We start from the raw sequence: 25,369 nt of genomic DNA on the forward strand, positions 1-25,369 counted from the left end.
CACTAAGCAGGGAGTGTCTGGTTGTATTTAGATGTGAAACGTTCCCTCCAATACAGGAGCCTGGCTGCATACGTAGTTAATTTAGTTAGTGCCTCTCTTTTTAGTAAGCCCCCCTAACCATGGAAGAAAAAGGTTTAGTCCCTATGAATCAAAGGAAGAGCCACCTGGAGATGGGAGAAGACCCATCACTCTTACTGGGGACGCTGTACCCTCTGTGGCTCATCCCACCCCTAGAAACACAGAGGAAGAGATGCATTGGCTTTAGCATGAATAGCCTTAGATTGCTCAAAAGAAAGATAGCCCTAGGTGGTACTCAGATAACAAGCAAAAATCTTAATAATAAATAGCTGATTTTAGATAAGAGTTTCAGTTCATTATTTGGTGCCAATTTCCTCCTTCCCCATTATTGGACTCCCCCCACACATTTTTAGAGTGAATAAAATTAACAGAAAAGGGCCAAATTTAAAGTGAAATCCCACTATAAATGGAAAAATATTAAATATTATATCCCAACCACAATTTGGCCACACCAAAAAAAAGTTAGACTGCACAGCTGTGTCTGAGCACTAGATTCTGGCAGTGCAAGGGTCCCCAACTGATCAGAATAAAATTCTAATCGTAAGACAAGTCTTCATTTTGCACTTCCATCCCCATTTCTTCCCTCAGCTCTCAAGTACGCAGCGTTAACACAGACATTAAAAATGTTAAGAGGGATAAAAGAGAGGAGACATTTTAAACACTGACTGAACTTTACCTTCCAGATAAACTTGTTTTATATTCCGCAGCTCTGCAGTTGTTCTGGAGGCAAGAATTTCAGTCAGCACTTTCTCGTTGGTCCCTGCTCCCTACATTAAGAGCACAAATACAGAGCAATTGATACAGTGACTGAGAGAAAGATAATTATTTCTTACAAAGCCAACAGCAGTATTCTATCTAACAAACTTTGGGGTGGGGAGAGCAGAGTTTTCTTTCTACCAGCTGTGTACTTTTCTATGTGAAATAAAGTCAGTTTTTAAGTTTGGTTTGACTTTAAATGGGGCCTAATTGAAAGCTCAATGAAAATAATGGAAAGACTTCTCTGACTTCAATGAGCTTTAGAGGAGACTCTCAGTGCTCAAGCTCTGTTTCATTTAGGTAACATGATCTGTAACATTAGTGCAGCTGAAATGATGTAACCATACTTCCCAGGCAACTCTCTGATGCTCGCCTTGTCTTACAATATCTCACCAGGATCACTCACATAACAGAGTCAACCCAGGAACTATGGCTGCATCACTTGAATTGCACTACATTTACAACCAACATTTTAGTCACCAGCAACACACATTTTTTAAATAAAATTACCTACTCGGGCACCCAGTGTTTTAAGTCAATGTGCTCTAATTATAATGTGCACAACAGTCAATTTCATTTCCTTTAAGTATATAATATTTACAAAAGCCAAGGCAACACCTTATTTATGCACATCTGGATTGGCTGTGCCTGTAGGGGGATACAAAATGAATGCTAATCAGCCCTAGCTCAAAATGGTTTTCTTCAAACAAGAAACAGCTACCTGGCCTCAGCAAGCATTTACAACTCTTCTGAAATGAGAAAATTCTATATATAAATTACTTATAAGTATCTCTCTAAACAAAGTCAATCAGGTTATGCACCATCATCTGAACACATACAGCTAGACTGACAAAGGTGTGGTGACTAGGGTGACCAGATCACAAGAGTATAATATCGGGACACATGGGAGTCAGCCACAGGCTCATAGCCCTAGGAAGCTACGAGGGGGGCGCAAGGCCCTGGCCCCTGCCGCAAGCCAGAGGCACATGGCCCCAGCTCCAGGCCCTGCCACATGCTGTGGGTCAGAGGCACATGACTACGGCCCCCAGCACATGCCACAGGTTGGGGACTGCAAGTGGGGGGTCTCAGGGCTAGGGTAGGGGCATGGGAGCAGGATGCTGACTTTGAGAGGGAGTTTGGGTGCAGGAGGGGGCTCAGGCCTGCAGCAGGGTGTTGGGGTGTGGAAGGGGCTTCGGGTGCAGGCTCCTGGTGGGCTTACCTCAGGCAGCTCCCTGGAAGTGGCCTAGGCAGAGGTGCAGCCAGGCAGCTCTGCACACTGCCTCCGTTCGTAGGTGTCGCCCCCGCAGCTCCCATTGGCCACGGTTCCTGCCAATGAGAGCTGTGGAGCCAGCACTCACGGAGGGGGCAGCACACAGAGCCCCCATGGCTCTTCTCTGCCTAGGACCCAGAAGGAGAAGTCATCACTTCCGAGGAGCTGCACGGAGCTGGGTAGGGAGTATGACAACCCTACTGAATATCAGGAAAAACAGCATCCCGATCATACATCAGTCAGGATGTGAGACAGAGTTAAATATCGGGACGTCTGGTCACCCTAGTGGTGACACTGAGTTTCACCATGCCTAACTTTTAGCCACCTAGAAAAATCACCGAGATTCACAAAACCTGACTTAAACACTCTCTATACAATGAAAGTATAGAGAGACGCCTCAGATTAGGATGCACAAAAGCCAGCAGCTCCCTGCCTAAGCAGCCAAGACACCTAAGTACAAGGTAAGGAGATGCCAAGGTGAGGGGTAAGTCCTAAGGCCCCACCTAAGTCTGGGCTATAAAGAAGCTCCTCTCTCTGCTTGCAAGTCTGACCTGCAAACCCTCTCTTGGCATTAGACGCCTACATCGTTTTTGCAAGGAGGAGATCCCTTATAACCTTTAGCCCAGAGGTGAGGGCTTACCCGGGATGTGGGAAATCTCCGAGTCACGTCCCCCTGCTACCTGAGGGGGAGAAAGGATCTGCCACCTCTCTGGTGAGTGCCCTAGCCAGTGAGCTGTGGGATAGTCTGACATTGGGCTCCCTCAGTCTCTCCTGTTGCAGCTGTTCAGCTGTGGATAAATAAAAAACAAACAGTCACTGGAGCAAGGGGACTGGATCCTGGATCTCCCACATGCGTGCCCTAACTACCAAACTATAGAGAATGCATGGTCCTGAAAATGACACTCTCTTCCCTGCCAACACCATCACTCTCATGATTTATCCTGTTTAAATAAACAGGAAAGACTGAGGGATGCCGTCCTACCACCTATCAGAATATTCTACAGGATAGTGGTTATGACGCTCACCTGAGAGTTCAGGCTTTAGAGGGGTAGCCGTGTTAGTCTGTACCAGCAAAAACAATGAGTAGTCCTTGTGGCACCTTAGAGACTAACACATTTATTTGGGCATAAGCTTTCATAGGCTATAACCCACTTCAGATGCACCTGTGAATTCAAATCCTTTTCTCCTCATTAGGCAGATGGGGGACTTATTTGGGATGTGGGAGACATCCCTCCCCATTCAAGTGTTCTAACCACTGGGCTAAATGTTACAAAAGGAAAGTCCTCCCCCATCATTTTATGAGCTCACCTATGAGGGCCTAATCCAGCAGGTGAGCTCTGAGCATGCTTACCAGATCAGGCCCTGCAAGCAAGTTAGGCAAAGGAGCACCTGTCTTCCCCGAGTTCATGCATAGCACTGGAGCTTAGGCATCCAGATGACTAGGGTGAAGCAAGGAGGAGTTCTGCAGAGAATATGCAGAGAGGCAGAAATATAGGTGTCAAGTGAAATTTTACTGCAAAAATTTAGGTGATGAACAAGTTTACGTGCCCACAAGTCTCGGCAGTATCTGAGTGGGAGTTTGGGAAATCCCAGCAATGCCTGATTCTGGGATTTAGGCACCTAAAGTGGCAGTTAGGTATCTAAGTCCTTTTGTGAATCTAGCCCACTTATTTTTAAAAAGAAAAAATGTTAACAACCTCACCAGCTTTGTTTAATATCATTTATTCTATTTTAAACATCGAGTGTTAGAGGGATAAGAAAAAAAAATCTTGCTTCACTATTCATCCCTGCTCCCCTACAACCCTCCATTCTGCCCATTTTTCTTTGCCCTTTTTTTTTTTTTTAATTAATTGGGGGGGGACGACAGTTTTTTGCCTTTTCTCAGCCACGCTTCAACTTGTTTCTATGTTCAATGTCCCTTCTTCTTCCCTCTCCAAATATTATTTGAGACATTACAAAAAAAATCCCAGACTTCAAAGTCAACATTTGGTTAGGATACTATACTCAGCAGGAAGGTCCTTGGAAAAGCAGTTTACATAACACACTGGTTAATAGGTTAGCTAACAAAGGTCTTGGGAATTTACCTCTCCAGGTCACTTGGCCGAGTACTAGATGGTACCATGTCAAGTTCAACGTTCTCTGGTTTAATTAGTAAGTTCTACAAACAATTCAGAGACATCCATATTCTAAACCCTGGCCTTCAAAGTCAATGTCATCAGGGACAAATAGCAACAGGGCTTCAGAAAAGAAGTCAAGGCACACTGAATAACATGCTCAAACTGTAGGGCTAGATAGCACCATTTTCCTATTTTATCTATCTGCTTCTTTTTCCCCAAAAAGGGAGCAATGCATTTAGCCAAAAAGAGAACTGCTACCGATTTACAGGAGTTTAATTCTTCCTATGTATTAACAGTACATTTTTAGACTTGATTCAAAAGGGATAAACACCTGCCCATAAATTTTTACTTAGAGCACCAATTTACAAGAGCATGTCATTGACTAACCCATCTCTACTCAAGGTACAGCTTCATCTCTCTCTCTGATGTAAATTCACCCATCAAACTTTTGACCATACTAAAAATGGAAAGTGGGGGCAGGGCAGGAAAGTATGGAGATGAACACAACCAAACTACAGAGGGACCTGCAGAGATTAGCACAGATCTATACAAGGAAAGGAAGAAAGTAATACAGATGCCCAATGAAGGGATAAAACCAATCATCAACCACTCCTGATATCACAGCGGTGCACAAGAGGATCTCTCTCTTAAACAGAGGTTAAGAACAGAAGTTTGGAAACCACTGCACTAACTTACCAACTGCCCTGAGCAATCTGTGGACCTTATGATTCCTAGTATAATATGAGTAAATTGTCTTTTTTGCGTCCTGCACAGTTAACATTATATTGAACAATTCAGCAAGGAGTTTTTTTAAACAAACAAACAAAACCAACTACACAAAAAACCCACTATACTGAAATTAACTGCTACTAAGTAAGACAAGTCTCAAGGTGCACACCTTTTAATGCCCAACTCCACAGACACTCATCTTTTAACACCTGGTGTTTCTTTGAAAACAGACATTTTTGATTTCTAACCTACCTGTCTCTGATGAACTGTTAACAAGTCAAGTCATGAAAATCAATGTTAGAAACATGAATGTAATCAGTATAGTATGTTATTAGCATTAAAATGAAATCTCTAACTTGAAGGAAGCAGAATCATTCTTAAAGCAACAAGATTGGAGCAAGGAATATTTCATTCCATTGTTTCATTTTTTCCCATTCCTTTTACCTTAAGGGCATGCTTCAGTTCATGGGCATCAAAAAGTCGTGCTGGTCTCATCAAAGCCACCATCAGGGTTTCAAATTTGCCAGTCAGTTCTGATTTCAGGTCATCTACAAGATCCTAACTCACAGAATAAACAGTGCTACAATTAGGAAGGAAGCCATTTCAAAAGGCAAGCACATAGCTGAGCTGTTGCTAAGTTTTTTGAGACAGGGGAAGTGTAGCTGAAAGTCGAAGGTAGAGAACGCATAGGTATTCTGTAATACAGGAATACATTTTGGTCTGTGGGTTACAGAATATACTTTGGTGAACCTCATTTGAGGACTAAAATTTTTTTAGATGAAAGCAGAAGCAGGACACTAACAGGATAAAAGTAATGAACTAATACAACTTACGCAAATGGAGCAAATTTTTGCATATTAAAAAAATACTATTTTTTAAAAGTTAAATGTCCACCCTCCCCTTTGTCGTCAGATGGCCACGGGTGTGGTGCTCTGCTCTATTCAATGTTGATATCAGTCAGCTGCGTGCGTGTGTGTGTTCCCTCTGTGTGCTGCCTGGCTCCGCACAGGAGCGTTCCCACGGTAGTGATTTGAAGTGTCCAATGTAGACATACCCATACTGAACACAAGAACAATGGCTGAGATTTTCAATGCTGAGGCTAAATCACCTAGGCAGATTTGGAAATCTCTGTCTAGATTTGGAGAAGACTCCATGTGCCAGGGCCAGATTGTCCAGAGTTTCAAGCACCCATAACTCCAACTGAAGTGAAAGGAGTCACAGGATTCACCACAAACACAGGCACTTTGAAATTTAGGCCCACAACTCCTTCTCTTTAGTCACCACCAGTTGTTTGTTTCATTACTTGTATACTGGTTTTCCTAGTATAAGCTTTTGATTTGTAGAATGCTTGAACAATTATTTATCCTTGTTACCCATAATGCACACAGATATTCTTAGTTTTTTAGCATCTTACACTAACTACAGCAGGTCCCCGGTATATGTTGGGGTTGTGTTCTTGAAAAGGGCCACGGATACTGAAACGATGTATATCGGGAACCTGCTGGTACAGCAGTGGTATAGGCAGGAGGAAACACTTGGGTAGGCAGGCAGGCAGGCAATGATAGAGGCAGAAGCGTAGGAGTTATCTGGCAGCCTCTCCCCCGCCTCCAGCTGGCCTTGGGGGTCGGGGGGAATAGATGCTCTGGCCAGGGGCTCCCAGAGAAATGGGAGGCCCCATAAAAGCGTGCACCACCACACCCTCACCTGCTCCACACACCCCATCTGGCTCTCAGGGCTTGCCCTGCTCTGCCAAGTGCTCCGGCAGGGGAGCAGAACGCAGGAGCTTTCCCCACACAGCCCATCCAGCACTCCAGCTGGGGAGTGGGGTCGGGTGCAGGGACTCACCCTACTCTGCCCACCCGATGCTTCAGTCGGGGAGCAGGGTTGTGGCTTGCCCTAGCACTCCAGCCAGGGACAGGAGCTCGAAAGCCCCCGCACCCAAACCCCGCTCCCCAGCTAGAGCACCAGGCAGGCATAGTGGTACAAATAGCGGGGCAGGATGGACCTGGAGTCTACGCATATACATCACTCACCAATAGGAAAATGTGTTCCGATTCACTTTGGTCTGCATCTCTCATTTGCAACTTACAGTACAGAACTGCAAACAACAGATATGCGGATCAGGACCAACGTGAATCGGAACACGTTTCCCTACTGACGTGCGACAGATGTGTGAAACAATGAAAAAGGGGAGACATAAACCAGGGACCCCCTGTATTATAATTATTTAGGAAGCAGAGTTTAGCATTACTGGTAGCTAAACAAAATTAAAAAGCACTGTGATTGCTATCAGGGAGGTGGGGGCAGAAAGTAAAAAACAACAAAAAATTTATTCTGCAACTGCACTTAATACAGGTTAAACAGACGAAGATTTAAGGAGAGTTGCACTTTATCCAACAGTGCTAAGATAAACACAAAGAACTAATTTCCTTATCTTATATGCACTTTTCATCTACCAACAAATTAGGTTTTACTCTCTCTTTTTGCAATACTCGATAGTTACAAACTGTGACAAAACAAGGCAGTAGAGAATTCTGTCCCACTAGATCAAGAATCACCTCTGGCATCAAAATACTTGTATGTCTCTGAATATCAGGAACAAGGATCAATCCTTGAAGCACACAGAGTAATAGGAAAGTGAAGATGACGTTTGGACTATACTGGCTCAGAAGACTCCACAGGAGGAGCACATGGAAAAGAGAGTGTAATGTCTATATGATAATCTAAACTGAACATTCTTATTTCATTGGTGAGTATGATATATTTTTAAAGGAAATGTCAGACAAACAACAGAACCACATATTCTCATTAAATAAACATTCTACAGAACAGTGGATGGACTGTGAGTATGTTCCATTCAGCTGATTTTTTAGAGTACTTTCTTCTTCCTCTTACCCTGCCAAATAAGGTTTTAAAAGCAGATGCAATTTGTTGGCGTTGAGCATTGCTTCTGCTAGTAAGGATCTTCAGGACAGCCTCTTCATCGGTACCTGAAGTTATATGAAGAGGGGGAAAAAGAATATTAACAGTTAGAAGAACTTTTTTAGAAATCTAATGGTATAAACTTTGAAAGGACTGAACATTATGAACAGTCACTAAATCAAAGATAAAAAGCAGACAGTTTAGTTAAATAGCCACACTGATGAAAATTTCAGTAGACCTCAAGCCATACCATTAGATTCTGACACACTGGTATGAGAACAAAATGGATGGAGTTCTAACATGCTGCTCTCAGGCAGGATACCACTGCAGGCTCAGTTGCCAACATGACAGACAGCAGCTACAGAAATTAATCATACTTTGTACTTCTATAAAACTTCTCATCTGTGACTCTCAGTGATTTACTTCAGGCTAAATGCACCCCTGGAGTTAACACCAGGGATGCATCTAGCCATTAACCCTGCTAGGGTAGCTATATCCTATTCTTACTTTATGTGCACCAGATGGCAAAACCCTTATTCACACTGAGCAGTTACTATTTCCATTCATGATGCAGCATGAGCAGGGGTATCACAGTGTGGTGCCTACATGGATAAACTGAGGTACAGAGAATATACCTATGCCTTACCCAGGCTCAGAGAGGGCTAGATTCACACAGTGAATCACTGACGCAAAGGCGCTAAGTGCCCCTGAAGAACAGCACCAGGAAAGGGGGCTTCTCTGTAAGATACAGAGCTGGTTATTCCAGCTCTGCATTACCCCCACAAAAACTCCTGGTATGGAGGTCTGGCTAGAGGAGGGAAAGGGCAGATTGCAGTAGAAGTGTAGCAAGGGACTCTCTAAACCTCCACTGATTCCCTCCTGCTGCTAACCTCACAGAGACCAAGGCAGTAGGGAATGCAAGCTAGGGCAGCAGCTTTTGAACAGGGCCGTGTACAAAGTGGGGGGCAAGCAGGGACATGGACATGGACACATACACACACCCCAGTAATTGTCAGGGGCACAGGACTCCTCCAGCCCCAGCAGTGAGGATGGAAAGGGGGAAGTTGAGCTCCTGCCAGGCCACGGGAAGAGTTAGTTCCTCCTGGGCTGGGGATGGAGGGAGATCGTACCAGGGTGGGGGAAGAGAGAGCTCCTGCTGGAGCCAAGGGAAGTGGGGGGGGAAGGGGGAACAGAATGTGCCCCTGCAAAAGGGGCCAAACTTGAATTTCTGCACACAACCCTGCTTTTGAATAAGGGAAGAGATTTACATCTCCCTGTGCCAGGACAGGGGTGAACTTTCTTGAGAATAGCAGAACCAGAACTGGAACAAACCCTAACTCTTGTGCTCACAGGGTTATAATTCCACCACATGTAAAAATTAAAAATCTCATATCTTTGTTTGCTTTAGCTAATGTAAAACTTCAGTAAACAGCCACTGTATTGTGTCAGAAAAGGAAAATGAAGAGCTTCCCATCTAGCTGAAAGAAATAACTACCTCTGAGTGGACATATCCATAATTCTTACCCAATCCTTTCATTGCCTTACGGAGAGCCTCAGCATCAGTTCTGGCATCAAAACCAGGGAAGTCCTTCACAGTCCCTCTTGAGAGCTAAAGGAGAAAAATGCCATGAAGCAGCAGATATTGGCTTATTTAATGAGTCCACTGCACATCTGCTCATATTAGGATCCTAGCTGTGATTTGGGACTGAGATCTGAATGTTAAATTTTTTTGCTAGAAAAATGCTGTTTAAACCAGTTCTTGCTACAATATCTAAACATAATTCTTACTAGATGGGTGCTAACATGGTTTCAGTTCAGTGTACACAGGAGCTACCAGGGCATGGGTCCATTTGCATGAAGTGGCTTGCAAGACCAAGGCCATAAACATTAGCACCTGAAAGCAACAGTGACATGGCTCCTATAATGAACCATACAATTTGTGGCTTTACATTTACATACAGCAAATGTCATAGGAAGAGTTATACACAGAAACCTAGGGACACTTGTGCAGTTTTAAAAGAATTGACCCCAGACATAGAATGCAAGAGGTCTCTCTCTTATCTGGAGAAGAAGGTATTATAGATCTGTCACACAGCACCACATTTTAAGAAGTTCATGATACCTTTCTGAAAAACAATATGACACTTTAAAATCTACATTGGCATTCAACTTTACTTTGTTTCCTTTGCCATGAGCACCTTTTTATTATTGAATGGCCCAGCTAAATTTGGTAAGAAGTCAGTCACAATTAGGGTGACCAGACGTCCCAATTTTATCGAGACTGTCCCGATATTTGCTTGTTTGTCCCGCGTCCCAACCAATGTTAGGTCAGGACCCTGGACAAACAAGCAAAGGCTCCGGAGCCCGGAAGGGCTCGCACCCTCCCCCACCCCGCCGCCACCTCCTCCTTCCCCCATTGGATCCCTCCCCAAATCCCCGCCCCAATCCCCAGCCCCCTCACTGCCCCATTGGCTCCCTCTCCAAATCCCTGCCTCTTGCCAAGCCCACCATGCCCAGGAGACATAGGGGAGCGTGGGCCAGAGCGAGTGAGAGTCCAGTCTGGCCCCGAGCAGGTAGGACTTGGGTGCAGTACCTGAAGGGAGAGTAGGGGGCAGCCCGCAGAGCAAGGCAGCGGCTGTTCTCCCCACCTAGGCAGTGGAACTCAGGAGCAGCCGCTGCTGCAGCTCCCACTGCTGCAGGGGAAGGAAGTGGCCAAGCACGTGGCCCTTGGTGGCTGCAGCTTTGGCAACCGGGCCCGAACCCCCCTGAGCCCGGGCCTGCTGCGGGGACCCAGCGCACGCTGCGCCCAGCCCCTGGCCAGTCACGTCTGGGCTGGCTGACCAGCTGGTGCAATCCTGCAGCGGAGGCATTGGCAGCCCAGCCCCGTTCGGTCCCCTGTGGGACCCGAGCAGGATGTTGGGGGCTGGGACCTGCTGCTCCCACTTCGGGGCTGCCCGCGGGATTGCACTAGCTGGACAGCCAGCCCAGACGTGACTGGCCAGGGGCTGGGCGCAGCGTGTGCGCTGGGTCCCCGCAACAGGCCCAGGGGGTTCGTGGGAGCCAGAGCCAGAGCCACAGCCGCCGAGCTTGGCCAGCGGCCGCTTCCTCCCCCTGCAGCAGTGGGAGCTGCAGAAGCGGTTGCTTTTGAGTCCTGCTGCCCAGGTGGGGAGAACAGCCACTGCCTGGCCCCATGGGCCACTCCCTACTCTCCCTCCACGTACTGTGCCCAAATCCTGCATGCTTGGGGCCAGGTCGGACTCACACTCACCCCGGCCCCGTGCTCCCTTGAGTCTCCCGGGCCTCCCTCCTGCGCTTGTGGAGGGAGAAGGAACCAGGGGTGAGGGATTTTTTTATTTTTTTTTTCTGCCGCCATTTTTTCCCCTCTGCCCCCGCCCCACCCCAACCCCCCACGTCCTGACATTTGACCTGGGTGATCTGGTCACCCCAGTCATAATAGGCAATATAGGCCACAGCATAAGAATGAAAGGGTCAGCACATGGGCATGTGCACACACACAAATGATTACACTGTTTCCATTGTACATCACCTTCATAAGTTCTTTTAGAATCAAATACATGAGAAAAGATGGTTACTCACCTTTGTAAGTGTTCTTCGAGATGTGTTGCTCATATCCATTCCAATTAGATGTGCATTCCAATTAGATTTTTACCCTAGCAACATTCGGTGGGTCAGCTGAGGCACCCCCCTGATTTGGTGCCCTTCCTGCGCCAGATATATACCCCAGCCAACTCAGCCCCCTCAGTTCCTTCTTGCTGGCTACTCCAACAGAGGCGAAGGAGAGAGGGATTGGAATGGATATGAGCAACACATCTCAAAGAACAACAGTTACAAAGGTGAGTAGCCATCTTTTCTTCTTCAAGTGCTTGCTTATATCGATTCCAAATAGGTGACTTCCAAGCCTTACCTAGGCAGTGGGGTCAGACTGACATGTCGCGGAGTGGAGAACCACTGAGCCAAATGCTGCATCACCCCGTGACTGCTGGATGATTGCATAGTGCGAAGCAAAGGTATGCACCGATGACCAAGTTGCTGCCCTACATATCTCCTGTATGGGTACATGAGCCAGGAAGGCGGAGGACGAAACTTGAGCCCGAGTGGAGTGGTTGGTAAAGTGCATAGCTGGGACACCAGCTAAGTCATAGCATGCCTGGATCTATGATGTGATCCAGGACAAGATGCACTAGGTGGAGACCAGAAGGCCCTTCATCCAGTCTGCTACAGCTACAAACAGCTGGGTTGTCATCCAAACAGGTTTAGTTAGCTCGATGTAAAAGGCAAGGGCCCTGCGAATGTCTAGGGAGTGCAGCTGTTAAGTCAAGGCGCGCGCATCTTCGGATAGAAGATGTCTTGGTTGACGTGGAAGGTAGACACCACCTTCGGAAGAAACACAGGATGTGGTTGCAGCGGTATCTTGTCCTTATGGAACACCTCATGGGTCCAACATGAGGGCTCTAAGCTCTGACACGCATCTCGCCGAGGTGATAGCTGCAAGGAAGGCTGTCTTCCAGGAAAGGTACAAGAGTGAGCAGGGGGCCACTGGCTTGAAGGGGGCACCCATGAGTCTGGATAGGACCAGGCTGAGGTCCCACATAGGGGCTAGATGCCGAATTTGCAGATACAGACGTTCTAGTCCCTTGAGGAACCTGCTGACCATGGGATTGGAGAAGACCGAGCGCCCATTTTCACCTGGGTGGAAGGCAGAAATCGCTGCTAGGTGTACTTTGATGAATGAAACTGGTAGGCCCAGCTGTTTCGAGGACAAGAGATAGTCTAAGATGGTAGGTACTGGTGCCTCCACTGGGGCAGTATTGCTCAGAGCACACCAGCAGGAAAAACATTTCCACTTGGCTAAATACGTGGACCTAGCAGAGGGCTTTCTGCTACCCAAAAGTACCTGCTGCACTGAGCAGGAGCAACTCAGCTCAGATTGAGTTAGCCATGCAGCATCCACACTGTGAGGTGGAGGGATTGCAAGTCTGGTGGCAGAGACGTCTGTGTTCCTGAGTGATCAGGTCTGGCCACAACGGAAGTGAAACTGGAGTGGGCACTGACAGATCGAGGAGAGTGGTATACCAATGCTGCCTGGGCCACAGCAGGGTGATCAGAATTAAGCAGGTCCTGTCTCCACGTAACTTGAGAAGGACCCTGTGGACTAAACAGGAATGGAGGAAAGGCATAATACAGGCCATCTTTCCAAGGCATCAGGAAGGCATTCAACAGGGAACCCAAGGAGTGTTCCTGGAGAGAGCAGAACACCTGGCACTTCCAATTCTCGCGAGAGGCAAATAGGTCTATCTGAGGAAACCCCCACTTCCAGAAAACAGAGTGGATGACGTCCAGGCTTATCGACAATTCGTGAGCCTGGAAGGATCTGCTGAGGTGGTCCGCCAAGGTGATCTGGACTCCTCGGAGAAACAATGCCACCAGGTCGATCAAGTGGACTATGCAGAATTCCCACAGGCTAATGGCTTCCTGACAGAGGGGAGACAATCGCGCTCTCCCTTGTTTGTTGATATAAAACATTGCCGTTGTGTTGCAGTTCTCAAAGACAACACAATGGCCTGAAGGTGCTTGGGGAACACTTGACATGCCAGGTGCACTGTTCTCAGCTCCCATACGTTGATGGGCAGGGATCTCTCTTGTGTGGACCAAAGGTCCTGTGTGCAAAGGTCTGCAAGGTGAGCACCCCAACCCAAAGATGATGCGTCCATGGTTAGGACCAAGGAGAGCTGTGGGGTATGGAATGGTACCCCTTCGCATACTGAGTTGGGGTTCAGCCACCAGACCAGAGATTAAGACTTCCAGCAGTACCGTGACCATTGTGCCCATGTTGTCCCAGCCTGGGCGGTATACAGTTGAGAGCCAGGCCTGAAGTGGACGGAGGCACAGTCTGGCATGTCTCGTCATGAAGATGTAAGACGCCATGTGTCCCAGGAGATGGAGGCACCTCCGTGCTGTCGAGGTCGGGAAGCTTTGGAGGCCATGGATAATGCTCGCCATGGACTGGAAGCAGACATGCGGTAGGCATGCACGGGCAAGTCTTGAATCTAGGACTGTTCCAATGAAGTCTATTCTTTGGGTCCTCTCCAAAGTGGGCTTTGACACTGAGCAGCAGGCCCAGCTGTCTGAACAAGGTCATGGTGAACTGAACATGAGATTGCACCTGGTCCTTGGAGCGACCCCAAATTAGCCAGTCGTTGAGGTACGGAAACACTTGGATCTGATGTCAACTGAGAGAGGCAGATATGACAGCCTTACACTTTGTAAAGACTCTTGGTGCCGTGGATAGGCTGAAGGGAAGGATAGTAAATTGAAAGTGCTGTTGGCTGACCACAAAGCAAAGGAAATGCCTGTGCAGCAGGTAAATTGCTGTGTGGAAGTACGTGTCCTTCAAGTCAAGGGCAGCGCACCAGTCTCCAGTGAAGGAATAATGGTCCCTAGGGAAACCATGTGGAACTTCAACCTTACCATGAATTTGTTGAGTCCACACACATCCAGGATGGGCCGCCCTTTGCCTTCCGAACTAGAAAATGAAGTAAGTAAAACCCCCTGCCCCTCAGTTCCTTTGGAACTTCCTCTATAGCTCTGATAGCTAGGAGCATTTTCACCTCCTGCAGAAGGAGTTGCTCATGAGAGGGGTCCCTGAAGAGGGATGGGGAGGGAGGATGGGGGGAAACAAATTGAAGGTGGTATCCACTTTCCACCACAAGTAGGACCCAGCGGCCTGACATTATATGGGACCACACATGGAGGAAATAGGAGAGGCAGTTGTTGAAAGGCGGGGAAGGATCTTGTCTTTGCCGGTGTCTGGATGCAGTGCTTACCCTTCAGGTGCTGCAGGCGCACTTCGAACCAACAAGGTTGATGCCAGGTCTCAACGCAGAGCTGAGGACATCAGGCTAAGTGCCGCTTCCATAAGGAGCTGCTTCAAGCGAAAGCCCTGCTCCTTTTTAGTCTGAGGCTTGAATGCCTTATAAATGCAGCACTTACCGGATCGATGGGATTCCCTCAAGCACTTCAAACAGGAGTTGTGGGGGTCTCCCATAAGCATCGGTTTAAGACAGCCGAGCAAGGTTTGAAACCTGGAGACATAGCCATCAGCCCGGGTACCGGGACAGAGGAGCCCCTTACCCCCAACTACTATTTACACTAAAAACAACTACTAAAGAACCAACAACTACATTTCAAACTATTTACAACTATAAATGAGTGCTACACTAGAAGCTAGAGAAGCAGAGTTCAGCTAAGCCATGTTCCACAGTTCCAACCACCGTCACAGGCGGTAAGAAGGAACTGAGGAGGCGCTGAGTCGCCTGGGATATATATCCGGTGCCGTAAGGGCACCACTTCAGGGGTGTCGCAGCCAACCCGCCGAATGTTGCTAAGGTAAAAATCTTCTGACAATCATGCACGCAGTGCGCAGACACCTAATTGGAATCAATATGAGCAAGCACTTGAAGAAAATCAGCCACCCTTATGATAAAGTCTCATAGAATTTAACAGGAGTTACTATGTAGCAGTTAGATTTGATTGGGCCCTCTAAACACTGCAGAGCAGGGCCTCATTGTATTGTGCTAGGCAGACAAAATCCTGCCCCCAAAATCTTACAACTATAAGACAGGTGATATACTAGGGATGGGAGAGAGGAAACACTAGAGCAGATGTTCTATATTTTATATTTTTCCCCCACCCCAAGCCTAGCCATGATTCACTGAGATTTCTTGTAGGCTCCACAGCAGAAAGGCAGTGATCAGCACGAAGACAATGTCCCACGTATAAGGCATTTGTTGGAGAAGTGGACAGTTGAGACTGGTACTGCTAGCAGAGCAGAGGTGGCAGGTGGATGTATTAAGAAACAGGAATGAGTAAGCAGAGAAGGGTAGCGCTATAAAGGGCCCTGAAAGTGGAGGAAACCAAAAGGAGTGTCTAGAATTTTCTCTGAAAACCAATTAAAAAGAGATAGAGAGACTAAGCCATGGACAGGAAGATTTTAAAAAAACCAAACATACAATCTTCCAGGATTCCATAGTAGGGACATAATCCTCTATTAACCCCCATCAGATGTTTAAAACACCGATACTGTACATTTTCAATTAAATTTTATAACACTTTTACTCTCAGGCAAGTATTTTGTTGTCCATGTTCTAGATGTTCATTTCACATAACCTGCAACAATGTATTGAATAATCCCAGGGCCTTTTCAAAGGTATGGCTTCTTATACCAAATCCTGTTCCTCCTTTTCTAGCCCAGTCTATTGTCAATAAGCTTTCTGTACATCAGTAGAATATTCCCCCACAAAAAAAAAAAAAAAAAAAAAACACCACCGAAGGACACATGCAAACAAGTAAGAAACCAGAAAATCGAATTTGTTTAGTCTCTTCAAGCCAATTCAGAAGCATAAATAGGCACCTGGCTTCGGCAAAGAAGCTTGACCTCATCTTAGTGAATTCCAATTAATCAAATGCTATTGGTACAAATTGTGAAGTGATTATTGCATGGGATGGGGAGGGGAAAGATGGAGAAGAGGAATCGCCAGAATGGAAAGTGAGAAAGCATAAAATGACATGTGCCGCAGTAACCAGCATCAGTGCACATGCCGGAAATATATAGTTTCTCGAGCCTATTTGTTGCATCATGCCCAGTGGGAGCATTGCCATTTGCCTCAAATTAATTCTATCTCACCGCTGCGATGCACTAAGGTAAACAAGCAAATTAACGCAGTACAATCACAGCATTAAAACATATGCAACAGCAACACAACATTCTCCTAATAGATTTTCTTCAGTTACCCAACTATGTGAGGGATGAGAGTACTCCCTTGCTAGTTTTCTTTTCCATTCAAACAATGGAGCAGTATTTTCTACTATACAGCCTTACAGCATATATTCACTGTTTTTTTCTCAGTAGCCCTGGACAATTAGGTCTCTACTGCTTCACATAAACAAAACAGGAATTTAATTAGCAAAAAAGACATGCTGAGATAAAAAGGTCTCCATCAGGTACTTGTCCATTACCCTTAGCATTGGGCAAAGTTAGTTCAAGCAGAATATTCTCTAGGGTTGTTCATAGTTAGTTTTATATAATGTCAATTGCCATGGGAACATCACATTCCTGGGAGACTTAGGCCTCACATTTAGTAAAATGGTTTCTAGCCTCAGGATGTTCTTTGCTTATCCATTATACTAACTGAACTTCACCCTGAACATTCTAAACCTCATTTCAACGAACCTAAGTTCCTAGTCTCCTTTTAGCCAGTTACACCTAATAGGCATACTAAGTATCTGTTGATCAGAGTCCACTCTCTCCCGGACCCCTTTTTCAAATTTTTGTGAACTGACACAAATTTTCAAAATTCTCACTTGCAAAGCCTACAAAAAAAAACTCCTGGTTTACGGAGGTGCGCTAAAGTTCCGATTTTTTTGGCAAAGAATGTAAGCTAGAAAATCATTCTGGTATAGGGTTGTGCAAGGGTCCTTCCGCCCGCTCTGAACTTTAGGTACAGATATGTGGGGAACCTGCATGGCCTTCTAACTTATATTACTACTTAGGATCTGGTAACTCCCCAACATCAGAAATGTCAGTGTCTCGGAGCACTTTCTGTCCCTCAAAACTTCCCCCTCCTGGTTGCTTGAGGAACTTCAAAATTCCCTGGTGAACACAGATCCAACCTCTTGGATCCTAAAACAAGGAGAAATTTAACCATTCCCCCTCCTTTCCCACCAATAGCCTGTGAGTCCAGATCAATCCCTGGACTTAAAAGCAAGGGAAAAATCATCGGTTCTTCAAAGAAAGTTTAATTAAGAAAAAAAATTAAAAAACATCATTCTGCAAATATCAGATGGAAAATACTTTAAAGCAGGGTAATTACAGATTCACTGATATGCCCAAGGAAACGCACCCTCTACCTGGTTCATAAGTTACAGCCAAGCAGAAGTAAAATCTCTCAGAGAAAAGGACATTTACAAGTTGAGAACACACAAATAAAAACTGCGCCGCCTTGCGCTGGCTGTTATTATAATGTTTGAAAACATAAAGACTGATTCAGGAAAGATTGGAGAGCCTGGATTGAAGTCTGGTCCCTCTTAGTCAAGATGCGAACAAGATCGCCCAAAACAAAAGAGCACAAACAAAGATTTCCCTCCACCAAGATTTGAAAGCATCTTGTCCCCTTATTGGTCCTCTGGTCAGGTGTCAGCCAGGTTCACTGAGCTTCTTAACCCTTTACAGGTAAAAGAGGCATTAACCCTTAACTATCTGTTTATGACAAGGGTTTATTTGCATGCTACACATTCCATTCTGAAGCAAAGCTGTTATAGCCTATACTGCCACTGTGTGTATTTATTAGACTTATAAAATGGCCCTACTACATAGCTCATATCACAGCCTTTTAGACAGGAGCAGGGTTATCCATCCGCATAGCTTACTTACACCAGTCTTGGGAGTATCTGCTATCTCTTTTGCAGCCTGTCCTGACCTTGGTATCTCCAGTGAATGCTGTCCCAGGCACCACAGGATCATACACACCCCCCACTGACAGAAGGGTGGCTGTGTATGGATAATTTTTTTTAAAGACACATGACAAATGACTAGAGCAGTGTTTCATTTTGGCCATCTAGACATGCAGTTTTAAAGGAGAAAAGCTAAGCTTTGGTTAATAGACTCCATCCACGTTTGTTCTACTAAACTTAAACTTCTGACAAAGGAAAGAATTACACAGCATCCAAGTGGGAGTCAGTGAGTCAGTTCCTGGATATTAGAACAGAACACGTGCAGGCTGATCCTGACACCAGTTGCCCAAAGAAACAGAAGAGGAGAGAAACCTAAGTATGCAATCATTTAGGGGCTAACCCTGAAACATTTGTTCATGCAGAGTCCTTACACAAGTAGCCTCAATGAAGTCAATGAGACTACTCAAGGCTCAGTTAAGCAAACCCACACATACTTAAGCCAGGGATGGGCAAACTTTTTGGGCCAAGGGCCACATCTGGGTGGGGAAATTGTATGCAGGGCCGGGGCAGGGGTGTGGTGTGCAGGAAGGGGCTCAGAGGATAGACGCAAGGGTGTATGAGGGGACTCAGGGCATGGGGTTGGGGTGCAGGAGGGGTACGGCAGGGGGCTTAGGGGGTTGGGGTGCAGGGTGTACAAGGGGGCTCAGGGAAGGGGGTTGGGGGGCAGAGTGCAGACAGGAATTGGACTCCGGCCTGGCGCCGCTTACCTAAAGTGGCTCCAATGTGGCAGCGGCGCGCACCGGGGCCAGGGCACGCTCCCTGCATGCCTGCCCTGGCCCCATGCCATGCCGCTCCAGGAAGCGCTGCGGCCCCTGGGGTTGGGCGTGGGGGTGAGGGAAGGCTCCGCATGCACCGCACTTGCACCACCACCAGGTACCTCCCCCGAAGCTCCCATTGACCACAGTTCCCCATTTCCGGCCAATAAGAGCTGTGGGGGCGGTGCCTGGAAGCAAGGGTAATGCACAGAGCCCTCTGCCCCCCAGCCCGGAGGCTGCAGGGAAGTGGTGCTGGCCGCTTCTGAGAACAGCATGGGGCCATCCCGTGGCCCAGATACAAAGCCCTGAGGGGCTGGAGTTTGCCCACCCCTGATTTAAGCACATGAAAAATAATCTCATTGAATGATACAATTCAGTGAGATACATGGTACACTGAATGAACAAAATGAGATTATCTATGTGCTTGAAAGTAAGCATATGAGAGTTTGCAGGACTGGGACCCAAGTATATTGGGACTGTCAGATCTAACCACTATTCATAAACCATGGTTTCTTATTGCTCTCTTTTTTTAAAAAAATTATTTTTAAATTAAGCCACATCAGTAGGTACAGTTTCCAAAACATCTAGGTCAACTGAACATTAGGAAAATATTTCTGATGTACAATGCCATAAGAACAGGCATACCATACAGCCCAGGATCCTGTCTTCTGACAGTGGCCAATGCCAGGTGCTTCAGAGGGAATTAACAGAACAGGTAATCATCAAGTGATTAATCCTGTTGCCCATTCCCAGCTTTAGTGAGTGCTGCAGTGTGAGGACAGCCAACACTTTAGGTCAACAGCATTCCTCCAATTACAACAGAGACTAGTGAACAGGGACACACAGAGTTCAGTCTAGAAATTGTATTAAGATTACGTTAAATAAAGTGAATGGTATAGAGTTTAAGCATAGAAGTTTCTGGTTATCACAGAACAACATACAGATTATCAAGGGTGAAAAGTTTGGTTTAAGATCAGGTGGCATAAGGAATACATAATCTAAAATACCTCCAACTGGAGATAAAAGGTTGATGGGACAAAGTACAGACATTGAGAGATGAGGGTATGTAGTTCATAAAGTGGCTATGTTCAGGTATGGAGAATAATGAGTGGCTATGATGATGAGGATGGATTGACCCTCATTTGGTGAGACTTAATGTTCAGGGAGTTTATGGTTCCAGATCATATGATCCAATGGAGAAAGTCTCTCTGTCCCTTTCTAGTAGTCAAAGAACGATGTCACTCTGGCTCACACCTCCTGGTACTGTTGGTGGCCGGTGATGTGCTCAGTGTAGATGTCCCTGGACCATTGGATGGTCTACACTATATAGTGTAGTCATGTCATTACAGCTATTTCACCAGATAAATAAAACCTCTCTCTGTGGAAGTGTAGCATGCAAAAATGCTAGTAACTAAAATATTTTTTCTGCCATTACTAAGCATAACCAAATATTTAAAGGATTAGGTGAGACACTAAAGAAAATATATTACTGAACCTTGTCAACAATTTGTTATTAAGCATATATACACTTTTATTAAAAGCTATGTTGCACTGTATAACTATTTCAAATTCTATGAACCTTCAGTTCAATACACACACATGCAATTAGATGGCAATAGTTTTATTTCATTTTTACTTGGATTTGCACTTAAATTTGATAGCACTGTTTCAAAAATGCTATGAAGTTATCTGGGCCAGACACTAATAAAACTGTGTGCACGTGTATAAATATATGAGAATGTGTGCACAACGAACAGAGCTTATTCTACAGACTTTCTAAAAGGTTCTGTCCTTCTCTGGGATCTATTATGGCTAAAACTGTTGAGATACTTCCACATACAGCCCTCCATGGCTCCATAAACACACAGAGAGAAAAAAACAGCAACAAACATGTTAAACCAGTGGTTCAAGTCTCTACTCCAAGAAACATTTCTCCAAAATTAAACAGCTTCAAAAGGAAGCAGAGACACTCATTCCTGAATAGCCTTTATAGCCTGGTGATCATGGCACCCTCATAGGAGGTGTGTTTGAGTCCCTGCCCCAAAACATGCAGAGTGGAGATTCAAACCTGGTTCTCTCACATACCAGGTAAGTGCCCTAACCACTGGGCTATTGGGTAAAATAGGACAAATACCCCAATCAACCTCAAAATTGCCCAACCTGCTCATGCCCGCCATCTTTTGTGTGGTTAGGAATGCTCTGAGCACACCTACCGGATCAGGCCCTGCAAGTGAGGTGGGCAGGGGAACGCCTAGTTTGAGAAAGCCCTGGCAGTTAGTAGTGAGCTAGGGCAATGAGCAGCTTAGTGGCAGGATTTTGGAGGCTTCTGCACGTTCCCCTCTTCACCCTCTCCCTGCAGAAATGTAAGCATCTATACAGTCAGGTAGCACCTGAATCGTAGTTTTGTGAATATCAGTGGTGTCTAAATGCTGGATTAGGTGCCTAAGTCTCTCTGTTAATCATTCTACATTAAAGAAGAGTGAAACAGTATTTTCACAGCGGTACTGTTTATCAGAGCATGGCAAAATAAAATGCAGTTTCCATTTGAAGTAGACTGAGGAAATTGAATGGCCTCTTATGGTTTTTTAAAAAGGGGAAAAAAAAAACAACCATGGTCCCATTGCTAAAGGCAGTTCTGCACAAAGTCAGTGTGGTTCTGTAAAGGTACAAGAGATGTGTTTCCATGATCAGGGTACCAAGCTCACATGTGCCTAACTGGACTATCATGAGCAGAATTAGCATCTTGGAACCATTCCAAACTCCTGGGAAAATGAGTTTTATAACAATAAAAGTCTAAGCAATCCAATCTTTACCAAAAAGGTAAAGTTCAGTAGAATAGTGTTTAAATCAGTACCAATTTCCCTTAATTTATGTAAATATTGAGGGTTGTTCAAAATACATATTGAGGCTAAAAGCTACTGCTAGAAATTTCATTAATATAAGATCAACTTGATGCATAATTAAATACTTCCACAGACTACACACTTGGAACATGCTCATATATTTAATAAACTTGTGTAAACAGTTGGAAGATATAGACCAGCAGTTTTAAGTTTGATTTTTGGCTTATCAGACATTGTGAGTATTTATGTTTGATGTGATTGTACAAACACATAGGGAAATTATTGTTATGGTTGTTTTTCAAACAAGCATTCAGCCTAAAATGTTACAGAGTCAACTAATCGTTGAAAATGAGAGTGACCAATAAAGTAAAAAAGATGATGATACTGGAAAAGGCATAAAACTTTCTGGGAAAAAAATGGCTGAAAAAGCACTAGAATAAATTAGCAGTTTGCAGATCTAATCAGAGGAGTTTAGCATAAAAAGTCTGTGTTGAGAAGCAACGCAGATTAAATGGCGGAAGAGAGTAAAGAAAAAAAAAATTCTTCTCCTTAGTCCAGTAGAAAAAGACTACACCCACTCATAGCAGAAATATGCACTACAGAAAACTTGGCTAAATGAAAGGAAACTCGGAGAAAAAGTTCCTAATGTTTCTCTCACATGATTATGATGAGTTGTCAGAGCTCCTGTTTCAGCATCCTTGGAATTTGGGGCAGGTTTATTAGAGATAGGTCAAAAGTTTTTAAAAAGGAAAAAAAGGACAGTTTAGAAAAGAAAGTTATCTAGCTTTGGAGAAGTCTAAGAAAGCCCACGTCATTCACTCCTGCACTTTTACTGTGTTTCCACTACTCTAAAATGGAGCTGTGGTTAAAGACAGCAGCTGCAACAGAAAACCTTGGCAGTGAGGAATAATTAAATAAGCACCAGCCAGGAAAGAAACGCCAGGATGGATTTAAAGCAACGGGAATCATCATCGGATTTGGTCAAATGCCCCTCCAGCGTGGGTTTGCCACGCACACACGCACTTACCACGGCAAAAGAGAAGCGTTTTAACCTTAGAAAGCACAAAATAAGAAGAGCTGCGAAGTGACTCACCTTTGCCATGGCTCCTGAGGATCAGTGGACAGAAAGCGAGCGGGCAGGGACTGCAAGAGACAGGGCGCGTCCTGCGTTCCCCCTGGGCAGCTCAGCCTAGTAGAGAGACAAGTAAGGTGGAGCCCGGGGCCAAGAGGGCAGCAGCCCGTTGGGGACCAGCTCCGCTCCAAATCCGGAGCAACTCTGCAAGTCAAAAACACGTGACGTGGGGAAGCTGGAGTTTGTGTCAGGTGAAATGAAGCAGGAACCCCGAGCCAACGCCCACCCCTGGGCACCCCCATCGCTCGCGCCTTCCCCGCGCGGAAAGGAGAGCACGTCAAAGGGCTTCAGGAAGACGAGGACAGCCCCGCTGCCACACAGCCTGCGGCTGCTCTTCACCCCTCGGTAACCACCGATCCCCCCGTTACTCACCGCGGATTTCCCCGGGTGCAGACACCAGCCTGGAACGCTGCGGCCGCCTCGAGTTACACGGAGCAATGAAGAACCCCAGCCCCGCTCTGCTCCATCCAACGCCGGCCACGCCCGGTGCTCCTGTCACACCCCGCCCCCGCTGGGCCGAGCTCGGCTTGTGCAGCCCGCAGCCACGCCCCAGAAATCCCCCGGGGCTGGGGTGCCTGCTTCTGGCCGGTTTCTCCCTGCGTCCTCTGCCGTCCGGCTCAGAGACGGAGAGCGAAGGAGGCCTGGGGGTTGCTTTTCCCCCTGTACAACTAGTAGCAGCCGCACAGCACAGGCACAGGGGCAAGATAGGCAGCCTGGCCTGAGCAGCTGGGAGCATGTGGGTTGAGATGGAGCATGAGGTTTAAAAAAAAAAACAAGCAAACAACTAAGTACTATCAAGTCTTCATGGGTTTCCCTCCTGAACGCTCTTTTAGGAACGCCAAGCACTGGATGGAGCCAGGGTTTCTCAACCACTGATGACAAGGAGATGGGGGGGTCAAACTTTTAACAGAACAATCTTTCCTCCCCCACCTTGTCTGTTGTTGATAATATATGGGTGGTAACCAATCAAAAATAAGTTTTAAAGAGGCTGATTAAAAACCTTTTCCTTTCTGTCCCATGCACAGGCCTTACTGCCTTGATACTGGGCCAGAAAACACTTATATTTCGGGAGGGGAGGCTATATTTTGGGCCTTCTTTATACCTCACAAGGAAGCTCACTGGTGGTTGCCTTTAAATAACAGCCTCCCCATGCTCCGAGAGGTTGCAATTAGGGATGCTTTTCAGCAAATGAACAGATCTTTAAACAGAGAACAAATGCATTGCTGCAGAAGGCTCTGCCTTTAAAATAAGAGCCTCAATCCCAGTCCTGCTCCCACTGAAGTCAGTGGCAAAACTCCCATTAATTTCAGCTGAGGCAGCATAGGCAGCTGAGGCCCTATCATCATTGTGAACAAGACCTAACAATCCTGCACTGATTTTTAAAATGTCCCTTTTATTAGTATGACCTAGCCAGAGATTAGCTTGCTTTACTCCATATATTGTCTCACCTGCCTGTGCAATGGAATTGTAAACACTTTGAAGTTACAATGGGTCATTAAGAGGTTGCCTAGTTTCACTATAGTTTAAGTACCCCTGAGCTGAGAACACCTTAGCAGCAATATAGAATTCCCTACTATTTTTCTTTCCCCTCTCTAGCACGGAAGAACACCCAGAGCATTGTTTGCATGGGAAGAGCTAAAGCCACCTCCCTCATAGATCTCCTCCAGCTAATATAGTTAATGCCTCCACTGAGATCCAGCAAGATATTCCATTCAGGTAGATTCCTCCATGCATGTACAGAGCCTCAGTCAAGTCAGTGTGGCTCTGTATTGGCACATGGGTCCATCAGCACAGAACAGCTTGTACAGTTAGAGCCTATGTTTGTAAAATATATTGGGATGACACACATAAATTACGAATGGAGTAAATATCAGACATTGTTTTGTTTCATAATATTGGTTAAGACCATCCAATTTGAACAACCACTTTATCCAAGAGTTGGAGCAGGACATCTATGGACATTAGCGCTTTTCTATGCAGCTTTGTCCTATCTGTGATGTCCTAAACAAGAGTAAGAACCCTCTAATAAGCCAGATACAGAGGAGGGAACTCAGGGAAGATAGTCACACAGACTACATGCTACATTGTGCAGTGTCTTCCCCACCAGGAGTTGAAATCCTGTTTCCTCAATCACATGGGAGTCTAAATCTGTTTGCTTTAGGCTGCAAGAACAAGCGGAAATTACACCATAGGGAGAAGTTGGCAGTCTGCCCTTTGCCAAGACAACGTATGAATGT

At 45.8% G+C, this 25,369-nt stretch overlaps 1 protein-coding gene across 1 annotated transcript in view; it reads right to left on the reverse strand.

Annotated features, from left to right (window-relative positions):
* Positions 1-23,842, reverse strand: part of ANXA5 (annexin A5) — a 38,294-nt gene extending 14,452 nt beyond the window's left edge. The window contains exons 1-6 of the mRNA XM_032776018.2: positions 23,505-23,842; positions 23,094-23,189; positions 9,397-9,481; positions 7,846-7,940; positions 5,395-5,508; positions 755-845 (exon numbers count right to left, since the gene is read on the reverse strand). Coding sequence (XP_032631909.1) covers positions 755-845; positions 5,395-5,508; positions 7,846-7,940; positions 9,397-9,481; positions 23,094-23,102 — 394 coding nt within the window. The 5' untranslated portion in view covers positions 23,103-23,189; positions 23,505-23,842. The remainder of the gene's footprint in view (positions 1-754; positions 846-5,394; positions 5,509-7,845; positions 7,941-9,396; positions 9,482-23,093; positions 23,190-23,504) is intronic.
* Between the last annotated feature and the right edge of the window lie 1,527 nt (positions 23,843-25,369).

Source organism: Chelonoidis abingdonii, chromosome 5, assembly GCF_003597395.2.
Source record: "Chelonoidis abingdonii isolate Lonesome George chromosome 5, CheloAbing_2.0, whole genome shotgun sequence".
NCBI classification, from domain to species: Eukaryota; Metazoa; Chordata; order Testudines; family Testudinidae; genus Chelonoidis; species Chelonoidis abingdonii.